Source organism: Macaca thibetana, chromosome 15 (genome assembly GCF_024542745.1).
Source record: "Macaca thibetana thibetana isolate TM-01 chromosome 15, ASM2454274v1, whole genome shotgun sequence".
NCBI lineage: Eukaryota > Metazoa > Chordata > Mammalia > Primates > Cercopithecidae > Macaca > Macaca thibetana.
Genome location: NC_065592.1, coordinates 74,965,539 through 74,984,541, shown reverse-complemented (window position 1 = coordinate 74,984,541; position 19,003 = coordinate 74,965,539). Strand labels below are relative to the sequence as shown.

Genomic DNA, 19,003 nt, shown 5'->3' with positions numbered 1-19,003 from the left:
AGGATATATGGGGAGAAGATGATAGGTAGAAGACATCTGAGTCTTCCATAAGCATGAAGTCTAATACTATTACTAGTGGAAAAGAAAGAAAATTTTGTTAGCATTGTTGTTGAGGTATGTGGGTTTCTTTTGTTTTTACAGTCCAAATACTACTGCTGGTATTCAAGTTCTTCAGGAGGTTTCCATGTCACGCTACATTCCTCACCCTTTCCTGGTAGTATCTGTCACTCTGACATCAGTGAGTACAGAGAATGGAATCACCTTGAAAATGCCACAGCAGGTACCATTCCATTATCAAAGCTCTTTGGAGTTTACATCTCAGTTTTTGGTATTCGAGTCCATATTAGGAACTATTTGTTCAGCAAATAAATACTAAGTGTCTAAAATGTACCTTATATGAGGATGCTGGGTTGCAGTGGCAAATTAAAAAGACATGCTTTCTGCTCAGGCATTAAATAAATAATTACATACATAATGAATTGTTCCTGTTATGTGTACCAAAAAGTAGTATACATTACTGTGAGAGCATATAACAAAAACCTATAATAATCTGAATAATCAGAGATTTCTGTATCATTTAAATTAAAACCAGGAGAATAAGTAGAGATTATCTAAGTTAAGAGGGGATGGATTTTCAGGTGGAAGGAATGGTAGTGCAGAGGCCCATAGACAAGAGAGAACATGACACACTCAGGGAATTGGAAGAATTTTACAGTGACTGGGACATGGAAATTGAAAGATATAAGTCTTGTAGATAATATTGATAATTTTAGACTTTAAGTCTAAAGTGTTTTAAGGTAGATATTATTAGATCTAACCTTTATAATGTTTACTATAAGGAGGAAAATGAACTGGAGTAAGACAAAACTACGGTAGGGAGAGCAACTGGGAGGTCATTGTAATGATCTAGGTCAGTGGTGTTCATAGTCTGAACTTGGGCAGTGAAAAAGGATACGGAAAGAAGTAGAATTGAGTATAGAATAGCAGGGGCTTTATAATTAGTTAATTACGAGGAAAGAGAAAGTATAATCCCATCGTGTCTGGGTAAAGTAACAGGGAAGTAGGGTGACCAGGACCCACGTTGCATAACTTCCTATTTCAGTGGTTTGTAAACTTCGTGTCAACTGGGAACTTATTGTCAGAGGAAAATTGTATGTAGATTTATTTGTCATCCCTGTCTGCCCAGTCTGTCTTTTACTTCCTATTGAGGCACTTCTGTCAAACCTCAACACTCCATAAAATAATTAGAAAACAGTGCAGTAGACTATCCAGTTATGGGGAATGTAATATTACTTATATGAATCTAAAATCGATTTTGTTACATTCTATCCCAGTTCTCTATTCTTTGTAACAAGACATTGTAAAAGCTACTCCCTCTTCCACATGATGACCCCTAAAATACTTGCAGACAGTTATCATTCCTTGTCTTCTCCTTCTCTCCTCAAACCTCTCTGTCTTCTTATCTGCATGCTAAATACTTCCATATCTCCAACTATTTCATGTGACATACCTCCAACTATTTCATGTGATATTTGTTCTAGACCCCTTAACCATCTTGGTCTCCCTTCTTTTTTTTTTTTTTTTCCTTTTTTCCTTTTTTGAGACAAGAGTCTCACTCTGTCGCCAGGCTGGAGTGCAGTGGCGCAATCTTGGCTCACTGCAACCTCTGCCTCCCACGTTCAAGTGATTCTCCTGCCTCGGCCTCCTGAGTAGCTGGGACTACAGGGGTGTGCCATCACGCCCAGCTAATTTTTGTATATTTAGTAGAGACGGGGATTCACCATGTTAGCCAGGATGGTCTCAATCTCTTGACCTCATGATCCACTTACCTCGGCCTTCCAAATTGCTGGGATTACAGGCGTGAGTGACCGTGCTCAGCCTCGGTCTCCCTTCTATAGGTAAAATTGGTTTTCTCCTTTAAAATATAGTTCCCATTTCCTCTGCAAATCATATTTAATGGTAACCAGTTATTCCTAATTGATAAGGGAATATGCTGTTTTACAGAAGTTTAGATAAAAGGTGTGAAAAAAGCTGTGACAATTTAAAAATCATTTTGCAGTCCTGAGGAACTAATCAATCTTAGCATCACTAAAAATGGGAAAACCAGGTATGGTATGCTTCTTGAGGTGATATAGCATGAAGTTCACAAGAATTTTTGCCAAAAATCTTGAACACAAATCAAATCAAGTGTACAGCGTCATCTTCCCTACCACAAGGAAGCAGAATACGAGACATTCTGTTGGACAGCTACAAGTCACTAACATGGGGGAGAAAGAAGCGCATCTTCTAGATTAAATAAGATTTTGAAGCCATAAAAACCAAATGCAGTGGGTAAAACTCATTTGTGAGGCAAATCTGATAATCGTCACCCTACAGAACCAAGTCAGTAAGCTCATTTGTATCTTCATTCAAACAAGCTATGAAAAGACACTGTTGAAACAATTAGGGATATTTAAATACTAATGGGGAGAGAAAGTAGGGAATAATTGTAAATTTTATTGGATGTGATACTAGCATCGTGGCTATGTAAACAGATGCCCATATATTTTAGGAATGCATATTAAACATATAGAAGTAAAATGGGTAGCATATCTTACTTGAAAATACTCTGACAAAACTGGAAAAAAAAAAGGGATGGATGGAGCACATAAGGCAAAATCTTGATAATTGTGAATCTGGATAATGGCAGTGTGGAAGTTCATTATACTATTCTCTCTACTTTTAATCATATTTAAAGTTTTCATATTTAAAAAAGGACTCATATATCCCAGATAGAGTAGGCAACCAGTAGCATCAGTAGTACTGGATACCATATTTAGAGAGGACCTTTCACAAAGAGAAGGTGCTTAATTTGGCTGGAGCAGATTAAGAAGTTAAAATTGACTGATTACCATAGAGGGAAGACAAAGAATGCTAGAGCAAAGTAAGTTTTGATTTAATACTAAAGTTAAAAAAAAAAATTGTAGTAACAGTGAAAACTCTTCAACAGCAAGATAGTTTCTCTATGAGAGTGAGCTCCTTGCTACTGAAACTCTCGTGGATAATCATCTGCCAGGGATTTTTTTAGGGTAAGAGATGGAGTTTGGGGTTCCTTCAAATTTAGGATTTTGAGCATACAGGTAGCCCTTGCTTTTTTCTGAAAGCTTTATTAAAGTTGCCTGAGAGTGCTGTTGCAGTCATCTTTAACATTATCAGAAAATGTTGAATGCTAAGATCGGATACTGATAATACCCACTCACTGAAGAAAAGAGAAGTGTACTTTTTTAATGAATTAGTATGAAATACGGTGATATCTACCATCTTAAAACTTAAGGTAGTCATTATAAATATTAGTCATATTGTGGTGAATTACAGTAAATGCCTTTAAGGTCTTTTGAAGTGTTTTAGTGTATGCCAATCCCCAGTCATGCTGTTTTGCTGCAGGTGTTTGTGGTTTTTTTTCCTCTGCTATCTAGCTACATTTTACTGTTATCTAGGTGTCTGACTCTTCTAGTTCCCACACACCTAAATTCCATGTTCGCTTTTCATACCTCCAAATTACTTTCTGGATAGATACCCAATTTTTTTATTTAGTCATTTCTTTATACACAATCCCCTGTAGAATCTGAAAGCAGTAAGCAAGAGTAGTTTGTATAGCCAGGTATTTTGCAACTAGTATAGGGTGGCTGTTGTTTTCTTGATGAACCCTAAATGATATTGGCAGCTTAAATTAATCCTGCCAGCATGCAGCAAAGACTGGGACACAATCCCACAAGTTTTGAACAGTCATTCTTTCCTCCCTGAAATTCTTTCCTTCTGTTTATATAGCATATATAGCATTGTGCTTCCCTATTTCTCTTTTGTTTTCCAGAAGCTCAGGTAATGGCCCGCTGCTCTTTTTTCCCTGGCTACTGTGCCTGAGGAACATCTGTCTCCTTCAGTTTACCAGCTTCACCTTTTTTTTTTGAGCTGGAGTCTTGCTTTGTCACCCAGGCTAGAGTGCAGTGGCGTGATCTTGGCTCACTGCAACCTCCGCCTCCCGGGTTCAAGTGATTCTTCTGCCTCAGCCTTCTGAATAGCTGGGATTACAGGCACCTGCCACCGTGCCTGGCTTATTTTGTATTTTTAGTAGAGACGGAGTTTCACCATCTTGGCCAGGCTGGTCTCAAACTCCTGACCTCGTGATCCACCCGCCTTGGCCTCCCAAAGTGCTGGGATTACAGGCGTGAGCCACTGCGCCCAGCCTGGCCCAGCCTCACCTTTAAGCTTCTGATGCTGGTACAGTCATCTCTGATTTAGTCATTGCTCACATTTTTACCTGGAAGTCTTAAAGTTTTTGTTTTTTGTTTTTTTGTTTTTTGGTTTTTTTTCAAATTAAATGAGCCAAAAAGAAAAAGGGAAACTCTTTTGTTTTCCCTTCCCTAATTTCTCTTCCTACCTTCTATCAGTGATAATAACTTCAACTTGTCTAGCACCTCCGCTAACCTGGAAATCGTCTGTGGTTCTTCTCTTTTTCTACCTTTCATGTCTAGGATAGCAGTAAGTTCTATTTTTTTAACCAAAAGTTTCCTTCCTCTTTACAGGTGGAAATGACTTGATACCTGAGATTCCTTTTAAAACAGGGCTGCTCAAAGTTTAATGTGCATAATGCTTTAAGTTGGGTGATAGGGCTCAATAGGAAATCATTATACTAGGCTCTCTGAGGTTTGATTGAAATTTTTCATAATAAAAAGGCAGACTATTTTCTCATTTCTGAAGTCAACACCCATGAAATCTGCCTCTCCTCAGTAACCTATCCTGATTAACTCTGATTTTTTAAATAACTGTCTTAATCAAGAGCCATAAGTAGTGGCTTCTTTCCTGCTGCTCTTTTACCTGGCTTTCTAAATCCTCCTTGAAGGGCTGTTACCATCCAGCTTTGTTCTCATAATGTCCCTAGTCTAGCCAGACTGTTCTCACTTTCCCAGTAGTTCCCTGTCTTCGTTTTCATTGCACACTTCTACTAACCCTTACTCTCCCACTTGTGTATGTCTTCCTCATCTGTCAGGTTCCACTGCATCCTTTTAAACTTCCTGTAGTTGTGGCAGATAGATCACTGATCTCTCATTTTGATAAACTTCTAAAGTTCTCTTAGTTTTTTCAGGATAATTCAACTCTGCCCTCAATCTTATGTCACTGGTGGTGTTCATTAATTGCATTATGTGTTAGACTTTGTACCATCCTAGCCAGAAAGCTCCTTGTATTCCCACAGAGCCTAGCAGAATGGCTGTACATAATATAACCTCAATAAACATTGTGTTCTTTAATCTATAAACCTTATGGATTGGGGGGAGATGCAGAAAGCATACTGATACAGAAGTATGAATTTAGCTGCTTTTTCTTAAATTTCAGGCTCGTGGTGCAGAGAGCATTATGTTAAACCTGGCAGGACAGCTCATCATGATGCAGAGGGACAGGTCAGGCCCACAGATCCGGGAGAAGGACAGTAACCCTAACCAAAGGAAACTTGTGAGTAAAGTGCAAATCATTTCTTTTCAAACATTAAGAATGTATGGGATAAGGATGAAGGAATGAAAGAATTTAGGAGAAGAGTATTTTATGATTTGGAAACGAGAAATTGTAAGTCCATAAAATTAGTCTTAAGCCTCTGGGTGTAAGACTGACTGACTGGAGGATAAGGTCCCAAAATGATCATGAAATGTTCCATACTCCATATGTTACTGCTTAGGCATCATTCATTGCGAATTCTAATGGAAATAAAAAGGGATAGAGGCCGGGCGCAGTGGCTCATGCCTGTAATCCCAGCTCTTTGGGAGGCCTAGGTGGGCAGATCACGAGGTCAGGAGATCGAGACCATCCTGGCTAATACAGTGAAACCCCGTCTCTACTAAAAATACAAAAAATTAGCCAAGCGCGGTGGCGGGCGCCTGTAGTCCCAGCTACTAGGGAGGCTGAGGCAGGAGAATGCCATGAACCCGGGAGGCGGAGCTTTCAGTGAGCCGAGATCGCGCCACTGTGCTCCAGCCTGGGCAATAGAGCGAGACTCTGTCTCAAAAAAAATATATATAGGGATAGAGTGCTGAAGTTCATGGGGTGTTTTGTTTTTAGATTTAAGTGTATATACTTTAAGAGGCTAGGATACTTTTATTAACTCTAAATAGATTCCCTTGCTTTTCCCAAAAAGATACTATACTATCATTTGAAAGACTTAGTAAACTAGTACCTAGGAACTTAAGAACCTGCAAATTTAATAGGAAAACAACTTGATTCTTGTCTCTCCTCCAGCTACCATTCTGTCCTCCTGTTGTACTAGCCCAGTCTGTTGAAAGTGTCTGGACAACGTGTCGAGCAAATAAACAGAAACGTCACCTTCTGGAGGCCCTCTGGCTGAGCTGTGGTGGTGCAGGGATGAAAGTTTGGCTCCCTCTCTTCCCTAGGGATCACCGCAAGCCCCATTCCTTCTTGTCCCAGCGGATCATGCTGCCTTTCCACATCAACATTTACCCGCTAGCTGTTCTGTTTGAAGATGCTTTAGTCCTTGGTGCTGTCAATGACACTTTGCTATATGATTCTTTGTATACTCGGAACAATGCTAGAGAACAGCTGGAGGTGCTCTTCCCTTTCTGTGTTGTGGAGAGAACCTCTCAGATCTACCTCCACCACATTCTACGACAACTTCTGGTCAGAAACCTTGGGGAGCAAGCCTTGCTCTTGGCCCAGTCCTGTGCCACATTACCTTACTTCCCTCATGTGCTGGAGCTCATGCTCCATGAAGTACTGGAAGAAGAAGCTACCTCACGGGAGCCCATTCCCGACCCTCTGCTTCCCACTGTGGCAAAATTTATCACCGAGTTCCCCCTCTTCCTGCAGACAGTTGTCCATTGTGCCAGGAAGACTGAATATGCCCTGTGGAATTACCTTTTTGCAGCTGTTGGAAACCCTAAGGACTTGTTTGAGGAATGTTTGATGGCTCAGGATTTGGACACAGCTGCCTCTTACCTTATTATCTTACAGGTAACAATTCTGTTCTTATAAAAGGGCAAGAATTAATGAGCTTAAACTTAGAAAAATAGAAATGTCCTGTTTTGGCACCATGATTGTGTTTAAGGAATTCATATTCAGATTTTCTGTTTATATCTTAAATTTGGAAGAATTCAGACAGATTCCTTTGAATGTCATAAAGTAACATTGCAGAGATATTTTTTCCTGTTTGTGCATAAATAAGCCTAAACAGATTAATGAGTTCAGAGTAGTAGTTTGAAAATTTAATATATTGAAGAAATTTAATATATGTATTAGAATACATATAATAAGAACATGTAAGAAATACTACATAAGATTATTGAAATATTACATAAGAAACATAGCAAAGAAAGTATTATTTGGGATATTAGTGAGTTTGAGCTTCCCACAACAGTAGATTTGTTTCCTTTTAGTGTGCGTTGCGAGGGGACACTTACTAGAGCATGGTCATAACAGAGCACCTTCAGCTAGTCTCCCCAAAGCACGCGGAGAAGGCTCAGGCCTGCCACAGCAAAGACCCTCAGAGCACACGGTTTTTCTCAAAAGAATGGCTTCTTTGCAACTCCTGAAAATTTATTTCATTAGATATTTGACAAAAGGGCTTGACAGTTGGTTATTTGATAGGCTACACTTAAAGATTATTTCCAGTTACTGCAAAGTTGTTTTCATTGATACAAGAAACCAACCATAAACCTGGTTTGAATCTCTGCCTGAAGCAGATTTCCCGTCAGCTTCTTTGCTTCACGACCACGGACTGAAACCAGAAGAGACACTCAGGCAGAGGCCGGGTGGCCTTGAAGTATGATCCATGGCTAGCCCTAAAGAAAAATCCATAGGGGTTTAAAAACAGAATCAAAATAAATGCAGCTGTTTTTTTGGTTCTGGGTCACTCCCTGTAACTTCACTGATCTCCCTGACAATGTAATTTTTTCTGCAGCAGAATTCGTAAGTTGCTACGGATTGACAGTTAATAACTACAATTAAAGTTGTATATTAGGCACCTTTCCATGAAGACCAAGATAGGCAGGTTAAATTTGTGAAAGAAAAATGGAGGAATTCTGAATGTGCAGCAGGACCTTACTACTTGCTATTGCTCAAAGCAAAGATTTTAGTTACATCCTCAGAAAATTCTACAGCAGGTGACAGACCTGACCTTTTTTGGAGTCGGGCAAACCTCCCTTTCTCTTCCTTTTCTGCTGATCTTCAACAATTTACTTAACTGAGTTTCCTCGCTTGTGAAATACAAATGATACGTATATCTGCAGTCACTGGGAGATATAAATGAAATAATGAATTAAAGTATATGTATGGTATCTGGCATGTAGTGGGAGTTTAATAAATTATAGTTTACATACACCAGAAGAGTACTTGCCTCGCTTTTGCTTGTATGGTACTTTTTAATCTTGCTATTAAACTAACCCCTGTGGTGGTGTGACTACATTCTTTGAGTTTAGAAAGCTGGAGATAAAGAATTGCTCGTATCTTCCCAAATTGTGTAGTATAAAAAGAATGCTGTCCTGGTTGTTTTTTGTAGAATATGGAAGTCCCTGCAGTAAGTAGGCAACATGCTACCCTTCTATTCAACACAGCACTAGAACAAGGCAAGTGGGACCTCTGTCGACACATGATTCGATTTCTTAAAGCCATTGGCTCTGGAGAATCTGAGACACCTCCATCCACACCCACAACTCAGGTTAGTTGGAAAAGTTATACATCTCTAGACCATACACCCATGTGGCATCTTTCTCTAATGGTACTGCATATTGTGTGTAATCCTAGGAACCCAGTTCAAGTGGTGGATTTGAGTTCTTCAGGAATCGAAGCATCAGTTTATCCCAGTCAGCTGAAAATGTTCCTCCGAGTAAATTCAGTTTACAGAAAACACTAAGCATGCCATCTGGTCCCTCTGGAAAAAGGTAAAATAATAAAGAGCCATTACTGCTTTTTGGGCATTCATGACACATTGCATTTCAAGACATTTACAAAATTGGGTCTTAATGGAAACAACTATTTCATCCAGTTGCAGTTTATTTTTCCATTCCCAAAAAGCAGAGACCACACAGAAGGCTTCCCTTTTTTCTTCCTCCCAAGTTCACTTCAGTACCCTTTGAGTAGTTTCTGCCCCTTTTTCTGGAATAGATCTTGATGTACCTGTTCTGAATGTAACAACTTTTGTTTGTTTAAGACAGAGTCTCACTCTGTCATCCAGGCTGGAATGCAGTGGCACCATCTCAGCTCACTGCAATCTCCGCCTCACAGGTTCAAGGGATTCTCTTGCCTCAGCCACCCGAATAGCTGGGATTACAGGCATGTGCTACCACACCCGGCTAATGTTCGTATTTTTAGTAGAGATGGGGTTTCACCATGTTGCCCAGGCTAGTCTCGAGCTCCTGGCCTCAAGGATCTGCCTGCCTCTACTTCCCAAAAGGCCGGAATTACAAGCGTGAGCCACCCTACCTGGCCAAATGCCACAGACTTTTTTTTTCCCCATAAGTTACAGGGGTCCAGGTGGTATTTGGTTACATTAGTAAGTTGTTTAATGGTGATTTGTGAGATTTTGGTGCACCCATCACCCGAGCAGTATACACTGCACTGTATTTGTTGTCTTTTATCCCTCGCCCTACTCCCAGCCTTTCCCACAAGTCCCCAAAGTCCATTGTATCATTCTTATGCCTTTGTGTCCTCATAGTTTAGCTCCCACATATCAGTGAGAACATACAATGTTTGGTTTTCCATTCCTGAGTTACTTCACTTAGAATAATACTCTCCAGTTTCATCAGGTCATTGCAAATGCTGTTAATTCGTTCCTTTTTATGGCTGAGTAGTATTCCATCATATATACGTATGTACGACAGTTTCTTTATCCACTTGTTGATTGATGGGCATTTGGGTTGGTTCCACAATTTTGCAGTTGTGAATTGTGCTGCTATAAACATGCGTGTGCAAGTATCTTTTTTGAATAATGCCTTCTTTTCCTCTGGGTAGATCCCCAGTAGTGGGATTGCTGAATCAAATAGTAGTTCTACTTTTAGTTCTTTAAGGAATCTCCACCCTGTTTTCCATAGCAGCTGTACTAGTTTACTTTCCCACTAGCAGTGTAGAAGTGTTCCCTGATCACCACATCCATGCCAACATCTACTGTTTTTTGATTATGGTCATTCTTGCAGGAGTAAGGTGGCATTGCATTGTGGTTTTGATTTGAAAATGCAACAGACTTTTAAATTACCTCTGATGATAGAGGACGCAAGTAAAAAGGAAGATAGATAAATCTGTAGGTAATCCAAAAGCCTTCTTAAAGTCAGTAATTTTACCTGTCCTTCTAATTATACCTTTTGATAAAAAATCAAAATAAAAATTTAGTGCTAATGCATTTGACCTATTGATTAGAGAAGTTATTAAACAGTGGAGGAGCCAAATGAATTGTACCTGTAGTCCCAACTACTTGGGAGGCTGAGGTGGGGAAGATAGCTTGAACCCAGGAGTTTGAGGTTGCAGTGAGCTATGATCACACCACTGCACTCCAGACTGGGTGACATTGTGAAACCTTGTCATTTAAGAAAAAAAAAAATTGGTTTTCTTTTCATGTCTGCATGACTCACACTGAGAAATTTAAATTCACTTTGCCTCTCTATCCTTAGTTTCTTTGATGTGCTCTCCTTCCCTCTTTTCATTGGGCTTTTCAAATACGGCATAGGTCTGCTGCCTTTCTTTCCATCACCCACCTGTCACCTGCTTCCTAGTCTGACTTCTTCCATCCCCCTTTTCCTGTTCCCTGTATTCATTCTAGAGATGTGTCTTAAAGAGCCTACTGTGTTCCGAGGGTTGTGGTGTAACATGGAGGAGAAGCGCTGATACTTTATCATCATTGTCAATCAGAATTAGATCGTGAATCTCTTATCTCTTTGTCAGCTTTATCAGTACCTCTGCGTAATTAAGTATGTGAATTCCTCCAGTAAAGATTATTCTGTAGCTTTCTTGTGTTTCCACTTACAGATGGAGCAAAGACAGTGACTGTGCTGAGAACATGTATATTGACATGATGCTCTGGAGACATGCTCGGCGCCTCTTAGAAGATGTGAGGTTAAAGGACCTTGGCTGCTTTGCAGCCCAGCTGGGCTTTGAACTAATTAGTTGGCTGTGCAAGGAACGTACCCGAGCTGCCCGGGTAGACAACTTTGTAATAGCCCTGAAGAGACTCCATAAAGATTTCCTGTGGCCACTTCCAATCATCCCAGCCTCTTCTATCAGTTCTCCTTTCAAAAATGGAAAATACCGAACTGGTAATGTAGACTTCATGTCACTTGTACAAGAAGAATTGTATTTTACTCCATGTATTTACACATTTTGCTGTTAGTTGATATTCAAGGAATTATTTTCATTCCAAACTTAGGAGTGGATAAAAGCCAACTTTTTGTACATGAGTTGGAATGCCAACTATTTGACCAAGGATGTAAATAAAGTAGAACCTATGTCTCTAAGTCTTGTGACCTTGAAGTCTAATTGAAAAATCTAATCATTCTTGGATTATAAAAAAGTTGAGAACTGCCTGAATATAAAAGCTACCATGCTTATGTTATTGTGGGAAAGAGTTCTGGAATCAGATAGACATGGACCTCAAAATAAGCTGACAGAACTCACTTGGGAACAGTAAAGGCCACCTTCTAAAGTAGGAGAGGACAAACTGAAAATGTATATTTTGGTGAAAGAAAAGTTTAAAGTTTTTAAATTCAGGTCTTTTTATGAAGACTGTTCTAATTATTATTATTTATGAATATTGAAACCAAAACTTTTAACTTTGGCATTTAGAAACTTCATGTTATCTTAAGAACCAAAGCAAATCACTTAGAAGATCAACATAATAAAGTTTTGCCTAGCTCCAGTAAGAGATACAATGATATAACTGTTAGGTGGCATTGTATGGTCAGTTCATTGTTACACAATCCCACGTCTCTAGTTTTGGGGTGGCTGATACAGTGTAAGACAGTAATTGCCTTTAAACTGTTCTTATTGAGTAGGCACATGGGGGAAGCTAAAAGAGCTGAACTGAAAATGTCAGTGCGTGCATCTTGAGTTTCTTCCTCCATTTTTTGTTTTCGGACCCACTCTGCAGTGGGAGAGCAGCTGTTAAAGTCTCAATCAGCTGACCCATTTTTAAACCTTGAGATGGATGCTGGCATCTCCAACATCCAGCGAAGTCAGAGCTGGCTCACCAACATTGGCCCCACCCATCATGAGATAGACACAGCTTCATCCCATGGACCACAGATGCAAGATGCCTTCTTGTCACCTTTATCTAATAAAGGTAAATGTCATTTTAAGTCCTGGCTGTTCTTCAGTTCCTTTGAAGAAAGTTTATGTGCTACAGCACTTCAGAGATCGACCTTCACTCTTTTTCTGTCGTGATGGAGGATTAACCATTTGTATCCACTAGAGAGGTAGACAGTTTGTAGAACAAGGCCAAATTGGCCTTGACTGTACTTTGCCATATTTATTTTACGTGAACAAAATAAATAGTACAGATCAATAGATGAATCTTTGTAAATCAGTTTTGCTGATAAGGAAACACTTTGAGCTCCAAATAAGCAAAATGTGTTATCCTCATATAAAGAATTCCATTTTTATCGTAATTAGATGTGGATCATAAAAAATTTTACTCCATTATCATTTTTATATTTTTTATTTCTTTTTCTTTTGGAATATGTGAGGAGGTAAGGTTTTTTATTTCTTAAAAATTTGTGGACATTTGCTTTTGCTCTTGCTATATAAGTTCCTACATAATATCCTTGATTTTGCCTCTTGGTCTTAAAAGCTTGTAATATTTACTATCTGGCCCTTTTACAAAAAAATGTACACCAACCTCTGCTCTATAGTAATGGGTAAATTACAAACTGAAGAGCTTTTGAAGCAATTTGTGTTGGCATAGGGTTATACAGTATAGGAGCTTAAACAACAATTGAAGTTTTTGATTTTTTAGTGACCAGGCATTTGTCTAATGTTTGATTATCAGTCTGCCATCACTATTACCTGAGCTTCTGCTATGTGAGGAGGCTTACAGATCTCATCAGTTTTTTTTAAAAAATTGTGGTAGAATACACAATTTAACAGCCTAACCATTTTTAAGCGAAGTTTGTAGTGTTACACCCACATTGTTCTGCAATCAACCTCCAGAACACTCTTCATCTTCAAAATGAAAACTCTGTATATGTTATTTAATAACAACTCCCCATCTTTCTTCCCCCAGCCACTGGCAACCACCATTTTATTTTTTCTCTCTCTGAATTTGACTGTTCTAAGTACTTCATATAAGGAAATCATATAGTGTTTGTCTTTTTGTGACCAGCTTATTTCACTTAGCATAATGTCCTCATGTTCATCTGTGTTGGAGCATGTTTTATTCATTTGTATGCAGAAACCATGTTTTGTGTATTCGGATGATGATGGACACTTGGGTTGCTTTTAGTTTTGGCTATTGTGAATTATGCTGCTATGAACGTGGGTATATAATATTTCTGTGAGACTGTTTTCAGTTCTTTTGGGTGTATATATCCAGAAATGGGACTGCTGGGTCACAATTCTACTTGCAGTTTTTTTGAGGAATTGCCATAATGTTTCTCATAGCAATTGCACCATTTTATATTCTCAGCAGTGGACAAGGGTTCTATTTTCTCCACATCTCACCAACACTCACTTTCGGTTTTTTGATAGTAGTCATCCTAATGGTTGTGGGATGGTACCATTACTTTACAAAACTTTTTTAAAGAGATAATTTCAAATATATTAAAAAGTAGAGATAATATAGTGGGGTTCCCCTCCTTCCCCCATGTGGCCGTCACTCAGCTTACATCACTAATGGCCACACTTGTTTGGTATACCTCCCCCTCTTGTATTAACTGAAGAAAATCCATGATATATTAGCTATAAATATTTCAGTATTTTTCCTACAAGGACTCTTGAAGAATTATGACCGAAATACCATTATCATCCCTATAAAAATTTGATGATTCCTTGATACCATCAAATATCCAATAAGTATTCAGATTTCTAATTTTCATAAACATCAAAATTTTGTATAGGTCAAGATTTAAGTAAGGTTCACATATTGTGATTGTGTTCTTAATTCTCAAGTGGATGTTCCCCCACCATCTCCTTTTCCCTTCCTTGCAGTTTATTCATGGAAGAAATTTGATTTTGTGGATTTTCTCACAATAATGATTTTGCTTATTACATCTTCATGGTTTAGTTGAACAGTTTCCTCTGTATTTCCTGTAAATTAGTAGCTGAATGTAAAGACTTGGTCAAATTCTAGCTAGATTTTGCTGAGGGAGCTGGAGAAGACTGCTTCATAGGTGGTGATAGTATGTTTTTCCATCTAAAGGTACATAATGTCTGGTTATCTAATTCTTTCTTTAAATATCTTCTATGTTCACATGGTAATTTTTGCCATGGATTTCATGTTTTAGTTTCAAGAGTCTGAGAAATCAACATCTGAGGAACAGCTAATATTTAAAATTAAAAGAAAATATATTTTCTCCAAGAAGCTGGTTTGTAACTTTTGGCAATTCTTCATCAGGTGATGAATGCAGTATTGGTTCAGCCACAGACTTGACTGAAAGTAGCTCCATGGTGGATGGAGACTGGACGATGGTGGATGAAAATTTCTCTACACTCAGTTTAACTCAGTCAGAGCTGGAGCACATTTCCATGGAGTTGGCCAGTAAAGGGCCTCATAAATCCCAGGTCCAGCTTCGGTGAGTTTCTTGGCTATTTGAAATCACAGAATGCCTACTCAGAGTATTTGGGCAAATAGGTATGGGGCTACTTTCCTAAGAATCATTGTACTTCTGTACATCTTATAGAGCCTGCTTAGCATAAATCATTTTGTTTCTGCTTATATTTAGATATTTGCTACACATTTTCATGGAGGCAGGGTGCCTGGACTGGTGCATTGTTATAGGCCTGATTCTTAGAGAATCTTCAATAATCAATCAGATTTTGGTTATTACACAGTCTTCAGAGGTAGATGGAGAGATGTTACAGAACATAAAGACAGGGCTACATGCAGTAGACCGATGGGCCTCGACAGACTGGTAAGTGCTGCTTTCCTTAGGATTGGTGTCCTTCCATGTCTTTTGGTGAATCCTGTCCTTTCACATTAAGGCTTAGTTATGGTTCATGTATTTTATTTTATTATATATTATTTATGTTCATTTTTAAGCTACTTTAATAATCATTCTATACCCAGCTATTTAAATGAATATCCATCAAATAAAGTTACACTGTTGGTCAGTGTATAATTTATAGTGTGAATGTGTATCACTGACTTAAGATTGATGCAGTGCAAATGAGCTTAGAATTAGACTGGAACTTCAGATTTGCAGCCCTGTGGAATTTAAAGCAAGTCTAAAAATATCTACTTGAAAAGATTCAAAGTTAAGGTCCATGTGAATTTAACATTCCATGACAGTTACAAGCAAATCCAAATTAGAGTTGTGGTGGCAGTTAAGAGCCTTGGACTCTAGCCCTGTCTTTATTACCAGTTATGTGTGTATTCAGAGCTAGTTAATTCCCTTACTTGGATCTGGTTTTCCTTAATTGCCAAATGCATTTAGGTTAAATGTTGTCTGAAGGTCCTTTTTCAAGTCTAAGCTCCTGTTGGCCTTTCAATTGTAAAATATAATTTTTAGTTTTAATACTAGTTCTAAAACATCAGCCTTTGCCCCTAGTGCTTAGAAACTTAAGCCTAAGGCTTATGCAATGTGTAACCCCCTCTGCTGGGCAGGACACCCAAGAAGCCCTTCCTCCCTACCTTCTTTGCCTCCTATCTCCCCTCCTAATCTATCATTGTCCTTATCATATCAATGTTTAGTAGAAGTTCACCCGTAACATTCTACCAAACCTTTTGAATTATGGCAGAGGAGCTAATTTTTTTTTCTCTACATAGTCCTGGATATAAGCCATTTTTAAACATCATTAAGCCACAACTGCAGAAGCTCAGTGAGATAACAGAAGAGCAGGTCCAGCCAGATGCCTTCCAGCCAGTAACTGTGGGTAAGACTCCTGAACAGACTAGCCCCCGGGCAGAGGAGAGCAGAGGCTCCTCCAGCCATGGAAGCATCCCCCAGGGAGAAGCTGGAAGCAGCAGTATGGTCAGCCGGAAAGAGGAGGACACAGCCCAAGCAGAGGAGGAAGAACCTTTTCAGGATGGGACTTACGACTGTTCTGTGTCCTAACAACAGCAAGGTTCCGTCACAAAGGGGCAGTATTAATTAGCAGCAGCGTGCAACTCAGTACGTTGTAACACAGTTCGATGATTTAACAGGAGAACTCAGTTCAGAGACTCTTTGGTAAGTATTATTAGATTTTAAATAATTATTTCTTGTCTAAGAAATCTTTTTGACTCCATAAAAATGTGATATAAAGCATCTTTCATAAAAAATTTTTAAGCTGCAGTGAAAAGTATTGTACAGATGTACATGAGAATATTTTGGTTTTACTCAAAGGTTGGTAGCTTTTAAACCACAGGAATTGTTTTGCCCCAGGTGAGCTTACTTTTTCACTACTTACATCTTCTCACGTTTCCCAGTTCTGCATTATGTCCAGACTGCTTTTTAAAAAATAAATGCTAAGGTGCTTGCTGTAGTTTATCAGGTACTTGAGCTACCTGTTTGCTCCCTTGGATAGAGCTGGACTCCTTAATCAGTCCTCCTTAATAGATACCTACCCTGGGGCACAGTATGTGCCAGTGTGATGGAAACATTCTCCTTGGCTTTACTAGCCAGTTAAGTCCCAGTCCAGAATTGATGGAAGCTATTTACCTATGAGTTAATGTGCTTGTTTTAGCAAGCTTGATTCTCATTAGATCAATGTGGGCAGAGGTCTGAGGGGGGTTCTTCTCAATTATGCTGTTAGATACCACTAAACTATTTTGTATTAAAGAACAGTATCTTTTTGTGAATACTCTTGTGTAAATATACTCAAAGGCACTGTTCATATTTTTAGGACTTGTATTATAATTTGCAAGGTTTTAATGCTGGATTCTGCATGTCTACACCTACAAAGACAGGGCTTGCTCCTCTGCAAAACTGAGGAAGACAGGTTTATTGGCTTGGTCATGAAGTAACAGAAATGGTCACACTGATCATGAAATGCAGCAGGTTTTGTGCAAATTAACGTAGTTTCTTATTTATTGCTTTTGTAAATTGAATAAAGATGGACTTCTATGTAAATAGACTGCTGAATCCTGTATTATCACGGCTACTAAAAATTAGTGTGTAAAGAATACATTCTTCATTGTAAACTTAAAATATTTTATGTAATTCTAGAAATGACTTAAATTTGTTTTCATACATTATGAAAACAACTGCATACTCCTTAATTGCTTTAGATTAAACACCCATCCACTGTATGTAATTCTAATTACCTTATAACAGTATTAAGACAGCTTGTTTGTACTGTGCAATTTGAACAAGGAATGCAATGTTATTTTTTACAAAAAACAAACTTGTTTATTTTTATAATAACGATGTATTTGATGTGGACCAAATTCGTACCACTATCTAAAACAGCCTCTTTTCTCATAGTGCAATTGTAGTTTAGAAACAAAACTTGGTCCTCTCTCCTTGCTTTTTAAAGTAAATGGCTAGATTTAGTTGTCTTAGCCACGTTTCCTTTGAAGAGAAACTCAAAACCATTTTGAAACTGCTTAGTTCAGAATGCATCAAAGTATTTAAAATTACTGAGTTGGGTAATTTACTATCATTTACTTTTTACATTACAAGTGCAATAATATTTCATAAAATAAAACTCCCGAATGGGTGGAGTATGTGATTATTGGTACCTGGTCCTTCTGGTGCTATTTTTATTTAAGTCTTTATTTCAAACCACCTTTCCCTGAATCTTAAGATAATGTTTTGCATGTGAGTACATGCAGCCCAGCAAGAAACTAAACTGAACTCTCTTCTCCTGTCCTAGTCCATTAAGGAGAAGAACCAGCATTGCTTTTGTGTTTGGTGTGAACATTCAGTCAATAAAAATGATTTACCATTATAAAGAGCTGTGATCTTTTCAAGTATCTGAAATAAAACACTGTGCTGCTGAGTTCATCTCACATTCTTGAAAGCAGGGCACCAGTAAGGTAACTGTATTCCTGTGGGTTAGGCCGTGAATGAATCTTTTCTTTTATACAATATTCTTTTACAACAAATAGAGATAGGAGGCCCCAAGGCAAGAAGGTTGGCAGGTTCACAGAAAATTTGGTAATTTATTTGTTATATACTTTAATTTTTAAAAACCCATTTTTATTTTGTTGTGTTGTTTGGTTCACATATCAACTGTTTAAGCCATAATTTTAGCCAATGAATTTAAATATTCGTTATAACTATTTGAGGTTTACTAGATGCATTTATTAATAAATTATTTGCTGAAACCAAAAGAAGAAGTCATTGGGGTGTGGGAATAAAATCAACCTTTGCTTGTAATTAAAGTTGCTGCTATTTCTGTAATGTGTATTTTTTTCCCCTTGATAAAGGGCAATAAAACCATTACACAAACTTTGGTTTATTCATCATCTCAGGTTAACAAAAGCCACAAAAATCATCTTTTCATTATATAATTCTGCTTCTTAGAATTTTCCTTATGAAATGAAATTCAGACAGATTTATTTAAAATATTTATTTAGGCCGGGCACGGTGGCTCAAGCCTGTAATCCCAGCACGTTGGGAGGCCGAGACGGGCGGAACACGAGGTCAGGAGATCGAGACCATCCTGGCTAACACGGTGAAACCCCATCTCTACTAAAAAATACAAAAAATTAGCCGGGTGTGGTGGCGGGCGCCTGTAGTCCCAGCTGCTCGGGAGGCTGAGGCAGGAGAATGGCTTGAACTCAAGAGGCGGAGATTGCAGTGAGCTGAGATCCAGCCACTGCACTCCAGCCTGGGCGACAGAGTGAGACTCCGTCCCAAAAATAAATAAATAAATAAAAATAAAATTTAAAAATATTTAT

At 38.5% G+C, this 19,003-nt stretch overlaps 1 protein-coding gene across 4 annotated transcripts in view; it reads left to right on the top strand.

Annotated features, from left to right (window-relative positions):
- The window catches only part of RIC1 (RIC1 homolog, RAB6A GEF complex partner 1), a 153,520-nt gene extending 134,969 nt beyond the window's left edge, over positions 1–18,551 (top strand). For all 4 annotated transcript variants that reach the window (XM_050761693.1, XM_050761689.1, XM_050761690.1 and 1 more), the window contains 10 exons: positions 142–280; positions 5,371–5,487; positions 6,265–6,993; positions 8,537–8,695; positions 8,782–8,918; positions 10,996–11,282; positions 12,113–12,304; positions 14,573–14,750; positions 14,901–15,089; positions 15,944–18,551. In XM_050761693.1, the coding sequence (XP_050617650.1) occupies positions 142–280; positions 5,371–5,487; positions 6,265–6,993; positions 8,537–8,695; positions 8,782–8,918; positions 10,996–11,282; positions 12,113–12,304; positions 14,573–14,750; positions 14,901–15,089; positions 15,944–16,232 (2,416 nt within the window). In that variant the 3' untranslated portion in view covers positions 16,233–18,551. The remainder of the gene's footprint in view (positions 1–141; positions 281–5,370; positions 5,488–6,264; positions 6,994–8,536; positions 8,696–8,781; positions 8,919–10,995; positions 11,283–12,112; positions 12,305–14,572; positions 14,751–14,900; positions 15,090–15,943) is intronic.
- Positions 18,552–19,003: the final 452 nt, after the last annotated feature.